The following is a 17,191-nucleotide window of genomic DNA, read 5'->3' as shown; positions in this document are numbered from 1 at the left end:
GAGTTGGCTGATTAAGAGATAGGCAGTGCAAAGGAACAGGATTTGAGACAGCCTAGGGTTTCCTCTTCAAGTAGGTTTAAAACACTTTTTTTTTTTTTTTCTCACTAACTTCCTTCCTGTTCTAACTGCCAGTACTCAGAAGTCAGAGTTGAGAGGCAGAGGCACCCCGGACAGAGACGAGAAGCACTGAATGTGAGTTGAAATGCCTCAGGGTGGGGAGGCTACAGCTGGGTGCAGAGCAATGGAGGAAGTCACTGAGTTAAGCCACTGCCCTCCACAGTCAGATTTTGGGGGGCTTGAGGGGCATTCTTTAACACAAACTTTATGATAAGAAAGCACTAAGGAGGCTGCTGGAACAATTCTGCAGAGAAGGGGAAGTCAGAGCAGGAGTGGTAGTAATGACTCAGGGGAGACAGTTGTGGAGGGAGGGGAGAGTGTGCCTGCAGCCGGGAGATGGAATCTTAAATGTTCTGGAGAAAGGCAGTGAAGATACCTGCTGGGGAGCGCCTGGAGGAGTCTCCTGCAAGGCAGGAGCACGCATTTGGCCAAGCTCAGAAACAGAAAGCCTGTAGATACAAATTGATATGGACGTGTTGGTGGAAGGTGGGTTGTGCTGGGGTGGAGATGTGTGGTTTCCTGTTTTTAAGCAGCCAGTGTAAAGAAACTGGTTGAAAAGAGAAAAAAAAAAAAAATGGTTCAGAGCTGTCAAACACTAAACTGTTTTCCACTAAAGATTTGACTGGCGATACGAAAGAAATGCACATTGAAGTCCTCCCTTAGACTACAAGGGGAAGTGTGGTGGAACACACTTACTTACTCATCTGTCGCACAGTGATAGAATTTCTACCACTAACAAAAACTGGGGGTTAAATTCCTGTTAGAGGGATGGGCAGAAAGATGTTCACTGTTGTTGCCAAAAATAAAATAGCCCTTTACTTCAGAGAGAACGAAAAGCAAACATGGAAGGTGCCAAGTAATTTATTAAAGAAACAGGTTCTAGAAGAATTCAAGTGGGCCTTGGGTCTTCAAACTGTAAAGGTCTGAAGTTTGGCTGCCATTAGCAGTGTTAGACATGACCTTGAGTACTTTCTTCCCTTTAGAGAACTTTCCAGCTGGCATGTTTCATAAATAAAGTCCGTGATAGAACTCTAGACTCAGGGTAACTTGTTGCAGGGATCTGATAAACCCTGAGCAGTTCTTCATCCTAGATGAGAGAGGTAGACCCTCTCATGGAGGTTTTCACATGACAACCAAGAACCACTGTAAGGAGGGCTGGCATTCTGAGTCTTCTTTGCAGGGATGATCAAGCAAGGGAAATCAAGGGTTCTATAGTGACCTGTTGGCTGGGGGTCCAGTCACCAGAGGTGTCATTAATCTTGTTGTTTCTTTTTGTTCAATTTGTAAGAAAATGTCCTTCCTAATACCAAATATAGCACAGATTTAGTAACAAGATCATCCTATCATTTTGTGAGATGTGTGGACTTCTGAGAGCAGAACAATTCATTCTTCGTCCATGCTGGGCAGACCAAACCCATGAGGAATAACCGTGTGATAGCCAACCAATCTCTGGCCGACATCTTCCAGGCACTGGAATTTAGTCCTTCCTTGTTTTGGAGAACATGAGTGTTTGTCCCTAGGGAAATTTGCACTGAGCAACATCAAGACTCTGTTTTCACTGGGAGTTCAGAACAGCAAAGTTATTCTGAGGGAAATTTATGGGAACACAATATATTACAAACTTCAGTAGGCAGGAAGAGAGAAGCCCTGGGGAGTAAAAATGAAGCAGATAGAAAAGAGAACCAACATTTGTTCAATGCCTTTTATGTGCCAAGCCTAGTATTAGAGACTTTCAAATTATTATCCTGAGAGGACAGGGGAAGAACATTAAGGCTCAGACATGTTCAAACATGGTTTCATTAAAGTCACATGATGGTACCAAAAAGGAAAAAAAAATCAATAGCTATAATACCTCAGAACAGCATTTTAGAAATATCCAGTAGACGTTTTGTCTAATCCCACATTACAAGTGTCCCAGTTCCTAGCTAATGTTATGCTGCCTAGGATGTTGGAGTCTAGAGTGGCAGTCCCTGGGTATTCTATTGCTTCCGAAACTTCTTCAACATCCATTTGTTCCTTAAGTACTTACCAAGTCTGGTCCCCACAGCCAGACTTGGGCTTCCTCCAAGGGTCTGGTACTCTTAGTACACATGGTTATAAAAATTATTTTTGACTAGTAACATTTCAAGCTTAATTAAAACTTCCATGAATATATTGAGTTATTGAAGTAGATAATCTTTTGCCTAGTAATGGCATCCTTAATGCACTGTTTTCTTTAAGGATTATTTAAAATAAAATTTGTGAAAGAGTGACTTACAAGGTGGGCACTCAGAAATGCTTAATGGTTGAGTTAGTTCTCTCTCCTTAGCCCGCCCCCCCCCAAAAAAAAAAACAGGTTAAAAGAGCATATTATGAACACTCAGAAAGAAATAATCTACTGTTTCTCTCACGAGGAAAAATGTTAATTCTACCTGTAGAAATTCGTATTCTTGTCTGGATTCATTATAAAGTTTGTTGCATCTAACAAAATATGCTCCTCTCAGGCACTGGTGTGGTTCTTATCCAATTTTAAAGGTTTGGTTGTTCATGGGGCTAAGCTGGTGAGAGCAGCACAGGGGTGCCCAGGGAGTACCAGTTCCTCCATGTTGTTGGAAACCCTGAGAGGCCAGGGAGGACTCCAGAACTCAGTGCCTTCTGGTGTCCTTAGAAATAATAAATTTGCAACCCCCAAATGCACCAAATTGCCAGGCAGGCAGCGAAGCAGACAAATCCTGGACCAGCTCTGAAATGGCAACACTCTTCTGAGATGGCCCAGCTCTCCATGACCTGCTCTAGACCTGCAGCCCCAGACTTGGGGGAAGTAAGACATAGCCTAGTCAACAGAGTGGAGACAACAGGGGTGACAGAGCCTGCTGAGACTTGCATAGACACTTCTTAGATGGAAATCCCCTACTTCTGGTACTTCCACATCTCTCTCCCCTTCTCTTACTCTCTCCCCTCTTCTCTGTCTCCCTCTCCTTCCTCTCCTTTCTCTCCCTGCCTCATCTCTGTCTCACCCCTCCCCTTCCTTCTCTATTTCTCTTATCTCTCCCTTTTCCACCTCATATTTAAAAACTCTGGTCTATGTGTCTAGATTCATAATCTAGCACACTCCAGCAAACCCACCTTTGGGAGGATGAGAGCTAGCTAAGTATCCCCTACATTTTGCTCCAGTATCATATGGAATCCTCTCCATTGACTGGTGCCAAAGTCTGCTGACATTTCCCATCATTTAGAGTGACTTCTGGCTTTAATTAGGCAAGGGAACAATAAATGAAATCTAAAATTAAATTGTTTATGTGGAAGTTTTCAAAAGAAACAGAAGTTATTGTCCCATTTTAATTCTGTTTATAAATAGTTCATTCAATGCCCAGAACTTCTTGCCTCTTCCCCCCTGCTCAAAGAAGCAGAATCTGATTTTGAGGAGGAAGGTGTGGACATGATCACCTCCTATCAGGAGAAAAAGACTTTGGTGCCAGGCAATTAGTTCCCCAGTATCACTGAAACTATGCCACAAAATAGTATCATGGCAGGGACGAGAGAAGAGGATTTAGCATTTTATGGAACCCGAGAAGATTAAATTCTCAATACAGCACATCTAAAACTTGGCATTGCTTTGCTGAATGGCAAACGTGAGGGAAGAAGGCACCAAATCCACCTGAGTCGGCTTGTGTGGAATAAAATAGAGACATCTCGTGACAGAGAGTCATGTGTGCTTTGGGGCCTGACCAAGTCCATGTCGGTCTCATTAAACAGATATTTGATTAATTCTCCAATTCATTTTTCGTGTGTAAAGAACCAAAGAACAAAAACAAACACACAAAAACCAACCCCACTTTGTGTAGCAGTGGGTGAAGAACTGAGGGAGGTGAGAAAAGCCCAACCAGAATCAGAATATTTTACACTGATGGGCTGGGTCTCCTCGACCTCTTCACTTCCCCTTTTCCTTTCTCATTTTACAAGGTCCTTTAAACTAGGGAACATGAGAGTCACTATATTAAGAAGGGGCTGCAGAGATCTTCTAATGCAACAATTTCACTTTGCAGAGGACAAAACTGGGGATCCAGAAGGGGTAAGCAACTTGCACAAGGCAACACAGGGATAAGAGTTGCACTGAGGACTGGGGAGATAGCTCAGCTGGCAGAGTGCTTGCCTCGCAAGCACAAGGCCAGTACCGCAAAAAAAAAAAAAAAAAAAAAAAAAAAAAAAAAGAGTTGCACTGAAATCATCTTAATATGACACTTCCCTGCTTCGTTAAAGTTTTCGCTGCAGAGTTTGCAAAGAAGCACTTACCTCTGCTTGTGCACCCCCAGGTAGATTCCCAGGATGGCTAACAAGCTCTAATTTTACCATGACTACTCTTTTTTTTTTTTTTTTCCTTTTCCTGCAGTACTGGGGATTGAACTCAGGGTTTTGTGCTTGCAAGTCAAGCACTCTACCAACTGAGCTATCTCCCAGCTCTACCATACCTTCTTAATTAAGACAATTGAAGCAGCAAAGATTAGTGCCTACAAGTCAGACGACTTGGGTTCAGACATTAGTTCTGCCCCTTACATGACATTATCTTCTCAGGTATTTACTTAACCTGAGTTTTAGTTTACTGGTGTGTAAGAGAATGAAGATACCCACAGAATTGTCATGAGAACTAAATGATAATCCTTAACAAAGCATTTATTAATAAAGTTGGTTGTTCTTTAGATGATGGGATTGGAAACTGTAGAATTTACATAAAACTCCTAATCTTACATCATCAAGCATCTGTAAAATGGGAAGCTAAAAAGAGAAAAATCTTTGTTTGTCATTAAATATATAGACATATTATTTGGGAAATCATTGTTAAGCCAAATACTGTTCATGGCTGGGGTTTTGGGAAAATCTAAGGTTACCCAGAGATAATGATATTGTACTATGCTTTTGTACTATATTCATAATATTTGCTAAAAGAATACATTTTATGTTCTCCTGCCATCACAAGTTGGGGAAGGGTTAACCATGTGACATGGATATTAATTTGCCTAACTCTAATGTTTTCCCTGTGTTTATTTCAAAATATTATGGTTTATACCTTAAATATACAAAATAAATTTTAAATGGGTTTTTAGAAAGTATTTATGTATTCCAGATATTAATCTCTTGTTAAATATATTCATTGCAAATATTTCATCCATACAGCCTAAACCATTACTCTTTTCATTATTTATTAAGGTCATCTTATGAATAGAAATTTAAAATTTTTATGTAGTTGAAATATTTAATATTTTTTCTGTTCCACATTCTACTTTGTGGTGTCTACCTTGCAACACTGTGATGATAAATGAAATAATGCCCATAAAGCACTTAACACACAATTGCTAAGTTCAGGGTTTATGATCAGAACTCAGTAATTGTCTACTGTTATTATATTGTGTCCTTTATTATGCAAAGGAATGTTGGATGAAAGAAAAGCTTTCTGTCTGGGAAAAATAAAATAAAATAAAATTTTAAACTGCAGCACCTTTGGGGAAATTGCATAAATGTTAAATAACAAAACAGAAGTAGATATTCTCTTATTTACACAAGTGAGACATATAACTGAATATCTAGTAACTTAGTTGACACGTGGCTACAGGTCAAGAGAAATCAGCAGATACAGATTTAGAAAAGTAAAGCATCTAGAGATAAGTGCTATAATCCCTCAAGTCCCAAACTGAGAGTAAGATCCCCAGTGGTTGAACATTTACTCAGGGATTCACTGCCAGAGATCCAAAACCAAACCCGTGCAATGACGAGTCCAATTTAGTGAGGAGGTAATCATCCAAAATAAATAGGTTGACCACAGTATTCTTCTAAACAGCTCTCCCTGGGCACCTGTGCTCCTTTGCCAAGCTTTGTGGCCACGGTCCCTGAGACCCAGATGTCACCATATGTTCTCCTTCTACACATCCAACACGTTGGGTGGATGGACATGATCATGAGTTTGAGGCTCCATGTGTCAATGATCTGACTGGCTGGACCTCCTGGGGAGCAAACTTCCCTGCTCATACTCAACCCTCTACTTCATGTTTCCAGGAAACTACAATTTCAAGGTCATGCTCCTAATCTAGAGATTGTGGGCTTCTGTAAAGTCTGTGAAGGACTTCAGAGTCCATGACCCCTGGATCATTTGCACAATTTCATGGGTTTATTTTTTTTTTCTCTTAAGATAAGGGCCATGATGTTTAATGATTTTTAGAGATCTATAATATCCAAAAAAGATTAAGAACCATCAATCAAACCAACAGGGCCTTGTCAGTATGGTTGAATTGCTCAGCTTTCAGCTCCTCCACTCCATTAAGTATCATAAACATCAGTGTGTGCTAAAGTGCAATGTGTTGGAAACAGGAGGTGCTCACCAACTGGTTGTGACCTCAGTTTTGTTTTAAAAAAAGGCTTCCCCTGAGAAATGCGTTTCAATTTTTTATATTTGTTGTAGTAATACATTTTCATATTTTTCTAATCAGCTTTCCGGAGTAAGCTAGTTGTGGATCATGTGGCCTCCTATTTTTTTTTTCTTATGCCATAATTAGACCAAATTATTTTAATGTGGTCCCAAATTTTGTCCTCTTGATAGTACCAAGTTCATACAGTAACCCCTCATTATCCTTCATTCTTCATTGTCTTTGAAAAAAATTATTTCTCATCTTTATGGAACAATTATATTTGCAATGAGTCAGGAAAATGCAGGACTGACAAAAATATCAGATTTAATAAGAGAATAGATACATTGACTTCCCAATGGTCACATAGTTAGCAAATCTTATACTAGTCCAGATCTATCACACTAGACCAGATCTCTCTCTCTCCTCTCTCTTTGTCTCTCTTTCTCCCCCACCTACCCCTAGTTTGTACTCCCTTCAAAACCGAGATCTCATGAGGCTGCAAAATTTCAATTCCCTGCAGGTTAATGAAGTTACCTTGAGCTACTGACTGAGTGTAATGTCACCATCTGTTACTCAGGCTTCAAGCGGGTGACTTGTTAGGAACAAGCAATAGATTCCAGAAAGGCCTATCCATGGCAGCTGAGGTGCCCTCTTCACTGTAAATAGCCTTCCTGATGCCCTGTCAGCAGACTTATCCTGTGGCCTCCACTTGGTTAACTGTTAGCATCCTAGGGCCACCAGAAGACAATCTGTCTCATCTGATCAGTATTATTTGGTTTGTTCTTCATCTGCCACTTAATGATCGATTGTCCTTAAACTACCCACAACTACCACATCCATGCATTGCATTCTTCTTCTTTCTTTTTCTTCTCCTTCCCCTCTTCCTCCTTCTCCTCCTCCTCTTCCTCTTCTTTTTTCCAACCCTAAGTGCAGCTTGGAATATGAGTTGGATTAGTCATTTTGTTTTTCTGCTGGTCTCTGGAGGCTCAGTTTTGAGTGATGCTTGCTCTTCAGCTGAGACAAGAGTCGCCATGGGAACAGGCCTACACATTTACTTCCTACAGGAAGTGGACCTGGCATTGCAATACTGCTTTCGGAACTGGTCAAGGCTCCTAGTGTTTGGCTTCTTTAATTGGAAGAGGAATAATGAGCCAAAGGATATCCCTCCCTCCCTCCCTCCCTCTCTCCTTCCTTCCTTCCTTCCTTCCTTCCTTCCTTCCTTCCTTCCTTCCTTCCTTCCTTCCTTCCTTCCTTCCTTCCTTCCTTCCTTCCTCTTTCTTTTTGTTCTGTTAAAATTGCTTTTGTTGGCTTTACTTCCAAATTATCTTTCTTCCTATTGTCAATGACAGTGACATTGAAACTCAAAACCACAATTGATTCTGGCCAAAAATAATTTCACTTTCAAGAGCTTTACAAAGAAATTTGCAGTGTCTCTCAGGATAAGATATGATGGATACCATCTTAGAGTGTGTTCCTTAAGAGAAATGAAGGTTTAAGCCACAGGCTAGAAGGGAGTTGCCCTCGAGATAACTGAAGGAAGGCAGATTTTCTTGCCCAGCTATCTCCCTGACAACCAAACATCTTGCCACCACTCACAGGACCTGAAGTTCTTCCAGTGGGAATTTTCCCCCCCTTGCTTAGGACATGGAAGCTCTCATCCAGCTATGTGAACTCAGGCAGTTCTCAACTTCTGGATCTCCATTTTTTTAATGACAGGATAGAATATATCACCTTTAAGATTCATGTCAGCTCTGAAAAGCTGTGGTTACACATGCCTTCAGTCATTAACTCTCACGTATGGATTTACTAGGTGTTCTTCCAATGTTTTAATACAAAACAAGTCAATGTAAGAAATGATAAAAGAAGAAATACTCTAGGGTCCACCCAGATGGGACCTTAGAGAAATTCACTGGAAAGTTGGTGGGGCCAGGGAGGGACTCAAGGGTAAGTGGGTCCAGAAAGGGTAGGCAAATGGATGGCTGCTAAAAACAAACTTACACTTAAAATTTTGTCCAGGGGAATTCAAGAGTCCTTTGCTATTTCATGGCAAGTAAAAAGAGCAAAAGGGCTTTGGACCTAGAACCTGATGAATCAATCAGTGAAAATGTATAGACTGCCTGAACTGTCTAAGCATTGTGGGAGATTTTTAAAAAACAGAACCTGGAGCCTGCTCTCAAGAGTTATTAGCAATGCTGGGTGGGAACCTTTCAAACACCTCAGGCAGGTATTACAAAGGTGCGCAGTTCCTCATGAGTCACCTTGGAGGTGTTGCAGGTGTTCAGTAAAGAGTTAGTTCATGGGAAGAAGCCAACCATTTCTTTGGCAGGTACTCTGCCTGTCTCTTTAAATCACTGTAACTGGGGTTGTGCATCCTGGGAGCTTTGACACTAGCAAGCCTGGTTGGATTAGAAGGACTGGTTATTCCTATAACTATTTGAATCAGGCTATTTATTGCTTGTTATGGGAATGATTGTGCTATATTTCTTCACTTATATAGTTCACAGATGATTTCTTTCTTTCTTGTCAGTTGTATGCAATGAATAGGAGAAACTCATTGCAGTAAAGAAAAAATCAGGAAGGTTAGAGACTGGAATACATTCTATTCTTATTCATGAAACATGAGATTGAGTTAGGAACAAATCTGAAGAATCACTGATGATTACAGAGGTCCACTAGGGCAAGGAAGGTGCTAACAGCAGCTCCACAAACATCTTCCAAATCCACTGGCTTTGGCTAACAGACTATCATCTTCTCTCTCTGAAATAGATCAAGATGACTGAAAAGGACCCAGAGCCACAGCTGGACGATGGTGATGATGAGTTAGACAGCAAGCTCAATTATAAGCCTCCACCTCAGAAATCCCTGAAGGAGCTGCAAGAGATGGATAAAGATGATGAAAGTCTAACTAAGTACAAGAAAACACTGCTGGGGGATGGTCCTGTGATAGCAGGTGTGTGTGTACCGGGAGGGGGGCAGGTGGAGGGTCCCAGGTGCACCATGCATTGCAGCCACTCCAGAGCCAGAAGCAAAGGAAAGAGGACCAATTGTCTGCATGGTTAGGTGAGTGAGGCACAATTTAGACATGTCAATAAAGTTATGGACTATAGAATTAAGTCTTCATAGGAGATAGGACACAAGTCAGCAATGAGACCAGTAAAAATTACACAGAGAGGATTTAGAAAGAATTCCAGATGGCCACCTGGAATTGCATTCCCTTTCTCCATTATCTCTCACATTTTGTCTCTTTCCCTTGCTCAGTCCTTTCCTGACCATTCATCTCCTCCACATACACAATGGCAGAACTTGACAGGGCCCAAAGACATGAATAGGCAATGCCCAATGGGTAGAACACCTGACCATCAGCCACTGGTTAAATGATGTTGGTCATTAAGATGAGTCTGCAATGCCCGAAGCAGAACTAGCATCACTGAAATTTATAAGGCCATCAAGACGAACCATGGTGAATCTGTCACTTCCATTTCTCCAAATAGAGATACCACTTTTTTCTTTATATTTGCTCTCTTTTGTTTAAAATGCACACATGCTATGCACATACCTCTTCACTGTGCTTACCCCCCCCCTTTTTTTTTTATCTTGCAGACCCAACAGTCCCCAATGTCACTGTTACCCGACTTACCCTGGTTTGTGACAGTGCACCAGGACCAATCACTATGGACCTTACCGGTAAGTGGACATATATATCTGTACTGTACAGGAGGGTCTAAAATATCACAGGGAAAACTTGGTCTTTGTCTCCTTTTCTCACTGAAGAAAATCCTAGTAAAGACCAGTATGCAGTGTTTACCACATTTGATGAAAAAATCCAAACTTTAACTGAACTTAACTGAAGGGGAACAGAAAAATACCCTTTATTTATTTCTTTGTATGATATTTACTTCATGCTTATTTACACATGATAACAGGAAAATTACTATTCATTTAAGAAAAACTACAGGTGAAGATATTAAGAAGCAAGCTGTATGCTCCTGGAGTTGTAATGTTTATGCAACTAAACACCAAAGAAAGTATTAATGTTTTATCAACAATAAAAACTTACCTAGCTAAGGCCTCCTGAACAAAGCTAGAAATTCCACTGTTAAATACTTAATATTCAAGCTTTGGACTCTGGCTCTTATTTTATAAGCAACTTTCCTGCAAAATGTGTACAAATAAAGAGGTGATTTTTTTTCACCTGTTGTGACTAAGGGTCAAGTCCTCTTCTGAGGGTCAAGTCCTTTTCTGAGTCTGAAGTCTTGAGGAGATGGGGAGAGACTGGCAAGCTGAGTGTTAGGAGGGGAAAGGGTACCTGGAGGGAATGAGCAAAGGTCCTAGAGGCAGACACAGGGTATTAAAGGCACATCTTTGATGCAAAAGAATTTGCTGCCAAATTCAAAATGTGTACTGTACTTTTGTGAGGCAAAGCAAAGCAAGACTCTGGAATAGTGGACTTGGCAGTGAGGAACTGCCCTCTGACAGGACAGATCGACTTTTTACCTTATATGGACAGTTTTGTCAGAAGGAGGAAATCAGAGGCTAAGAAGACACTTCCTGTTCAACTGAACCATTAGAGCAGACACACACACACACATTCAGTGACCTCCAGCCTTCAGCATCTCTCCCCCAGAGAAACTCCCTGTCTCTCACCAGGACTCAGACCTCTTCCTGTTCAAAATTGTTCAATGTTATCAGGTACAATGGTCAGTTTGCAAGATAAAGTCTGAGTTAGCACTAAGGAAAGCTGATCAAGGGGCCCTGATGATATTGCAAAGGAAGTTTGATCTCTGTCCCCTTTCCCTGCAGAGAAGACCCAAATTTAGTTTCCTATCATGAGGGAGCTGCTGATCTGCATGGCAGAGGTATAATGCTGTTCATGAAATGAAGTACACACACACACACACACACACACACACACAATGTCAAATTATACCTTGAGAAAAGATCACAGCACAATTACCTCCTTAACCAAGGTGCAGGTTTTAGGGGCAGATTCCAGTTATTTGAAGCCTGAAACATTTATAACTTAAGTGCTCTTCCTTAAGAAAAATGAGATTACAAATGCAAATACAAAAGCAATTACCAAGGTGAATATTTATTTAGAACAATAAAAAAGAATCAAAAGAAGCAAATTTTTAAATCTAGAAAATGCTACACACGTTACCAAGTCTATAAAAACATATAGCTAACACTCATATTTTTCTCGTATTTTTATTTGAGGGGCATGGGCAATTCCTTTAATCATCTCTTAGTCGGGTTACATATAAGTTTATCAACATTCAATAGAATAAAAAGATGACTCAGATTTTCCTCTGTGATGGTTAAAACTTTTTATTATTGACAATTAAGAAGGATTTGCCTTCATCAGTTCAAGTCAAAATATTTGGGAAAATTTATCTTTTAACTCATTACTGATAACATTATATATTTTTAGCATTATCATTAAACTCAGGGGGAAAGTCTCCACAAGATTGTTTCATAATTGTGCTGTAAGATTTCGCACAAGAACTGATCTCAAATGCTCTTTGAAACTGAGGTCCCTGTGGATCATGTTGCCCAGATGGGCCCAACAAATGGCTCTGGCACTTAGATTCATTCATCCTTTTCTGCAGCTGCTTTTGGGGAAACTAAACTCTTTCTAAATCCCCTTCTACAGGGGATCTTGAAGCCCTCAAAAAAGAAACCTTTGTGCTGAAGGAAGGTATTGAGTACAGAGTCAAAATCAACTTCAAAGTAAGTATCTTTCCCTGAGCGTTTCTACAGGGTTTTAATCTTTCCTATAATCAATGACTACATTCCTTGCATTATCACATTGGCATACTTTTTGTTTGTCATCCTCTTTATCCCCTGACCTGGGTCTGGAATGTTCTTTTCTCAGCTCTGAACCCTACCTGTCCAGACTCACCCTGGCCTCATGCACTTTGCAGCCAGGATGTTTCAAAGCCAGCTGGTTCCTCACTCTGTGAACTCCTAATTCACCCATGTGTCGCACACTGCTATACACTGTACCATTTGTGACATTTCTTCCTTACACAACCTAAGCACCTTGAGGCAGAGTAAAATTATATACCTTTTCTTTCCAGTATTTCACAAGAAACTCTCTAAATGGTGAATATATTGAGAAAAAAAAAAAAAAAAAAAGAATGGATCAACTGATAGGAAAAGAAAATAGAATAGATAGGGCCTCGGCTCTAATGGTTCAATGATGAGACAAATCTAGCGAGTGTTTTCTTTGCTAAATAACTGAAAATTGCCATTACAGTTGTAGAGCAGGTGACCAAATATGAGCAAAACTAAATAAGGGATGAACTGACACCTAGTGAACAGGCATAAATTCCAATGAGGAGCCACAAACACCAGGAAAATAGTCTTGACTTTGAAAACAAATAAGTCATAAATGCACTGTTTGACTTCATGGTCTGTATTTGCCTTGGCTGCCCCTTATTCTTGCTCAGTCATATTCTCCAGGGACTGGTCTCCACCAAGGGAGACTTCATCTGCTCTCTCTACTTGTGTTCTGGGTCTTTCTTTCCCCTAGGTGCAGGATATGATTCAGGGTGGATAGAGATCATTCCCCACCAAGGCAAATATGCCTGAAAATAATTTCATTTGGGAAATATTTCTTGACATCTACTTTATAATTGGCACTGAACTGTGGATCACTGTTTCCTGTAATATTATTTATTACTAGAGCACCTGGGGGATTGGTAAAGCATTGTATCAAAAAACCCCTAAAATGAGTTACATATGCATCAGTGCACTTTTTAATCATTTATGCTATTGCATTATCAATTTAGTAAGACAGTTTTTAGCAAATGAAATATGGCAAGTAAAGATTGCCCTTGTCCCAAACAGATTCTGCTAATTTTTTTTAAATTAAAAATGAGGGGCTGGGGTTGTGGTTCAGTGGTAGAGTGCTTGCCTAGCACGTGTGAGGCACTAGGTTCGATCCTCAGCACCACATAAAAATAAATAAAGGTATTGTTTCCATCTACAACTATTTTTAAAAAATGAAAAATAAAAACACTCTCTGTGTTGAAACTGTCTGAAGTTGAACCTCCCTGTGGTCTGTCCCAGCATGAAGCTACAGTTAGAGGAAACACCAGATCAAACTTGAAAACAATTGAAAAGCAATTTAAATCTTTACTGAGGTCTCTTGAAAGATTTCCAAGGAAATCTGCATGTACAATACGGACTATCACATCCTAAAATCCTCTTTCATACTTTCTTTCCATTGCTCTCAAGCTTATTCTCTTTCCCTAAACTTTATAGCACTCTAAAAACCTGGCCTAGGGTGGTTCTAGTGGTTTAACTACAGTAACCAACATGTAAAGGGAGCCATAATTATTTGGGGGTGGGGGGAGAAATTATTTGACAATGTCTTAATTCTTCATGTCACTGAACTGTTACCCAATCCCTCCAGCTAATGACTCAATATTCACTTTGATTTGTTTGTATAGACACTGTATGAAATTAACAGACAACCCAGTTCAGTCCCAGGTAAAATGAGTCATGGAAAAACAAAGTGCTGGGCTGTCTATATTTTCATTCGGCTTTAGGGAATTTTCTTTGAAAGTCTTTGGGAAAGTGACAATACCTCAGACAACATCTGATAATGACAGACACCCAAAATGCTTGTGTGGTACAAGTGGACTTCCTTCATTATTTACCCAAAAGGGTATTTCCATGTGGCCCATCATCTTGCCCCAACTGCAGGCTCAGTTAAATGGCAGCCATGACCATCTCCCAGACCTGATTTTCCATTACCACTTTTCTCCTTGTTGTTTGTTTTTCACATGTTAGGTGGGTCACTCTGAGGTTATGGTTTTAAGATATTTACATAATATTTCCCATTGGTATTTTTGTAACCTTTCCTGAGACAAGGATGCTCTATTGACTGGAAGTATCGAGGAAGGGGAGCTCAAGAATATTAGACCATTGAGGAAGGAGAAATATGATGAAGAATATTAAGACAATGTTTTAATTAACCACTGCTCTCCTCCAAAACAATAAAAGTGACTGTATTTAATGCTTAAAATTGGATTGGCAACATTGAGTCTTGTGATCTCCTCTCTCCAATTTCTGCCTTGCAATCACACTAAATGATTAGAGTAGGAATACTCATTCTGATTAAATCTGTAGTCTTTTCATCCTCAGAGAAGACAGCTAGGCAGGATCAGTAGGAAAGATGAGGAAAAATGTCTTTAATCTGAATTAAAGAAAGGAACTGTGAATCCTTCCCACTAACAGGTGAACAAGGATATTGTGTCAGGCCTGAAGTATGTCCAGCACACCTACCGGACTGGGCTGAAAGGTAAGGAACCCAGACTTTATACTGTCCCAATCTGCTTTCTGATTATTAATAAATTTTAATAATAGACTCTTATAAGAGTCTGATAAAAGCTGTGGAGTCCGGTCCTATGAAAAGGCACATAATACCTCTGACCTAGACATTATTGGCAAGATCAACGTTTGGGATATCTAGTTTAGATAGGGTCAGCCACTAACCTTCAACACTCAGCCTCTGGAATTCAACTCCATTATTCACATAGGAAAGTAACCAAAATATGTTTGCCTGAAATAAGGGACATAAAAATACTCACCAAAGTAAAATAGCAGTTCCCAGATGGAAAACTCAAGTGTCCCAGAAATGCAAGACAGGTTAAGACCTGCCCAGTGATATGCTTGCAGGGAGCAGGAGTTGGGGAATGCAGTATTCAGTTTCCTAACAAGAAATAGAAAAAAAAATCTTTCTAGGGTGAGAAAAGTTATCTAATTGAAAAAAAAAATAATATACCAATGCTATTTATTCTACTGACATGCTTTGGGAACCTGCCTTCAGTTTTATTCTATTAGTATAAGCACAGAGGAAAAGGTGGGAAGGTGACAGAAGCACTTTCACAGTTCCATTCTGCTCCAGCCTGTCTTCCCCACAGGGGGGAAATACTATCCTTCAGTTCCACCAAATCAACAAACGATGGAGAAGGGAGACATGCATAAATTTGCTTAAAGCAGAAACAATCAATTACTCAAATCCCAGAGGAAATTGTTGACCAGAAATAAACTAATTGGACTTTCCTATTCCTGGTTTTATGAATAAATAGTTCAATTTCCTATTTCCTTTTAGCACAGAAACCATGTTGATTCACTGGGGCAAGAGGAAGATTATGTTTCTGTAGCTGTTCCTGCAAATTTATTAACACTTAAAGGCCAGCTACATACTACCTGTCGAGCTGCTTACTTTTATTTATTCTTCCTAATCCTTAGCTATTCTTAGTACATATCCAAGTTACTCACCCATAAATAAATTTGTTTAGCTATTTTCACTATTTGCCCCAGTGCTTTATTTTTTTACAAACTTGTTGATTTTTCCCTTCCGGTCACTTATTGCATCTGTGAATTCTGCCTATTCTGATCACCACCTGTTGTAAATGGAGAGAGAAACAGAGGACCAAAATGTTGTGTGACTTAGATAGTTGCAGTGCTGAGACCGGAACCGAGGTCTCAGCTTGTTTGGGTTTTTCAAGTGGTATAATGGGCTACATCTCCATTAAAAAGAGCTTGGATTCCCAGACTTGAGACACTGGTTCCCCATCTTTCCTGATGATCAGAATCAGCCATAATGCTTTTTTGAAACACTGATTCTTGGGACCCATAGCAGGTTACTGAACCATAGTCTTTAGGAATAAGACAAGGAAACTGTTATTGAAAGTCCCTCCAATAAAAAAAGAAATCGAAGAAAAACAAGTGCCCCAGGTAAACCTACATTCAACCGGACTTGGAAACTATTGTTCTTGGCTTCCACTAATAGAGGCTGTGCAACAAATTCTCTATTTCCAGTGTGTGTTTTTCCTCTAGCAGACTCTTACCCTAATGAACTTTTCTTTCTTCCTAGTGGATAAAGCAACATTTATGGTTGGCAGCTATGGGCCTCGGCCAGAGGAGTATGAATTCCTCACCCCAACTGAGGAGGCTCCCAAAGGCATGCTGGCCAGGGGCACATACCACAACAAGTCCTTCTTCACTGATGACGACAAGCACGACCACCTCACCTGGGAGTGGAACCTGTCCATTAAGAAGGATTGGACAGAATGAATGTTTCTGCCCATCCCTCCCCCTCCCCTTGCCACCCGAATCCTCCCAGTCACAAGGGTACCCAGTCTCTCCTCCCTCCCTGTTCACAGCTGGAACCTTCTCCAACACTGCCCACATTTCTGTATTGTTGCATCTTATCCCATCCTGTCTCTCAAAATGGTTCCTTGCACATGAGGCTTAATACCCAGGCTTTAACTCTGCCTGCTTCCTCTGACCCCCAATCAGAGCCAGATCATTTAAGTTCTCCATTTCATTTAATGTTTCCCTCTTTTCTTCACGTCTGAGCATCTGGAGGCCAGGAAATGGGCAAACTACCATGAACAGTCCTTTTGCCTTAGGTTTAGTGGCTCATTCCAGTTCGTGAATTCTTTTTATTGTTGCTGCTGGCTCAATGAATCCCTTGACACATGCCCTGCCAGTTGGGGTTCTTCTTTTGTGGGAGATACTGTAAACAACACAAGAGAGTAAGAATAAAACAACTACTTTATGTTCTGACTGAGACCCTCATTTCCTGATTTCTTCTATCAAACAAGTATGATAACCAGAGGGTTCACATTCCGGGTTCCCTGGGGAATGGGACTGGGGTCCACCATCCTGGGAGTATTTAC

General features: G+C 40.4%; 1 protein-coding gene across 1 annotated transcript; it reads left to right on the top strand.

Annotated features, from left to right (window-relative positions):
* The first annotated feature begins 38 nt into the window (after positions 1 to 38).
* On the top strand, positions 39 to 17,084 carry ARHGDIB (Rho GDP dissociation inhibitor beta). The gene is made up of 6 exons (XM_079142784.1): positions 39 to 192; positions 9,261 to 9,444; positions 10,095 to 10,178; positions 12,145 to 12,221; positions 14,739 to 14,802; positions 16,384 to 17,084. Exons 2-6 carry the CDS (start codon positions 9,267 to 9,269, stop codon positions 16,581 to 16,583), a joined length of 603 nt encoding a protein of 200 aa, XP_078998910.1. The 5' UTR covers positions 39 to 192; positions 9,261 to 9,266; the 3' UTR covers positions 16,584 to 17,084.
* The last annotated feature ends 107 nt before the right edge of the window (positions 17,085 to 17,191 follow it).

The sequence above is a fragment of the Sciurus vulgaris genome (assembly GCF_902686455.1).
Source record: "Sciurus vulgaris genome assembly, chromosome: 5".
Taxonomy (NCBI): Eukaryota; Metazoa; Chordata; class Mammalia; order Rodentia; family Sciuridae; genus Sciurus; species Sciurus vulgaris.
Note: the sequence above shows the minus strand (reverse complement) of the source record. Positions and strands in the feature narration are given on the sequence as shown.

What these genes read in the sequence shown, in the direction of transcription:
- ARHGDIB (XM_079142784.1), top strand. Translation starts at nt 9,267, where the DNA reads ATGACTGAAAAGGACCCAGAGCCACAGCTGGACGATGGTGATGATGAG. An exon ending in AATCACTATGGACCTTACCG is followed by an intron (nt 10,179 to 12,144) that starts GTAAGTGGACAT and finishes CCCCTTCTACAG; the next exon opens with GGGATCTTGAAGCCCTCAAA. An exon ending in GAGTCAAAATCAACTTCAAA is followed by an intron (nt 12,222 to 14,738) that starts GTAAGTATCTTT and finishes TCCCACTAACAG; the next exon opens with GTGAACAAGGATATTGTGTC.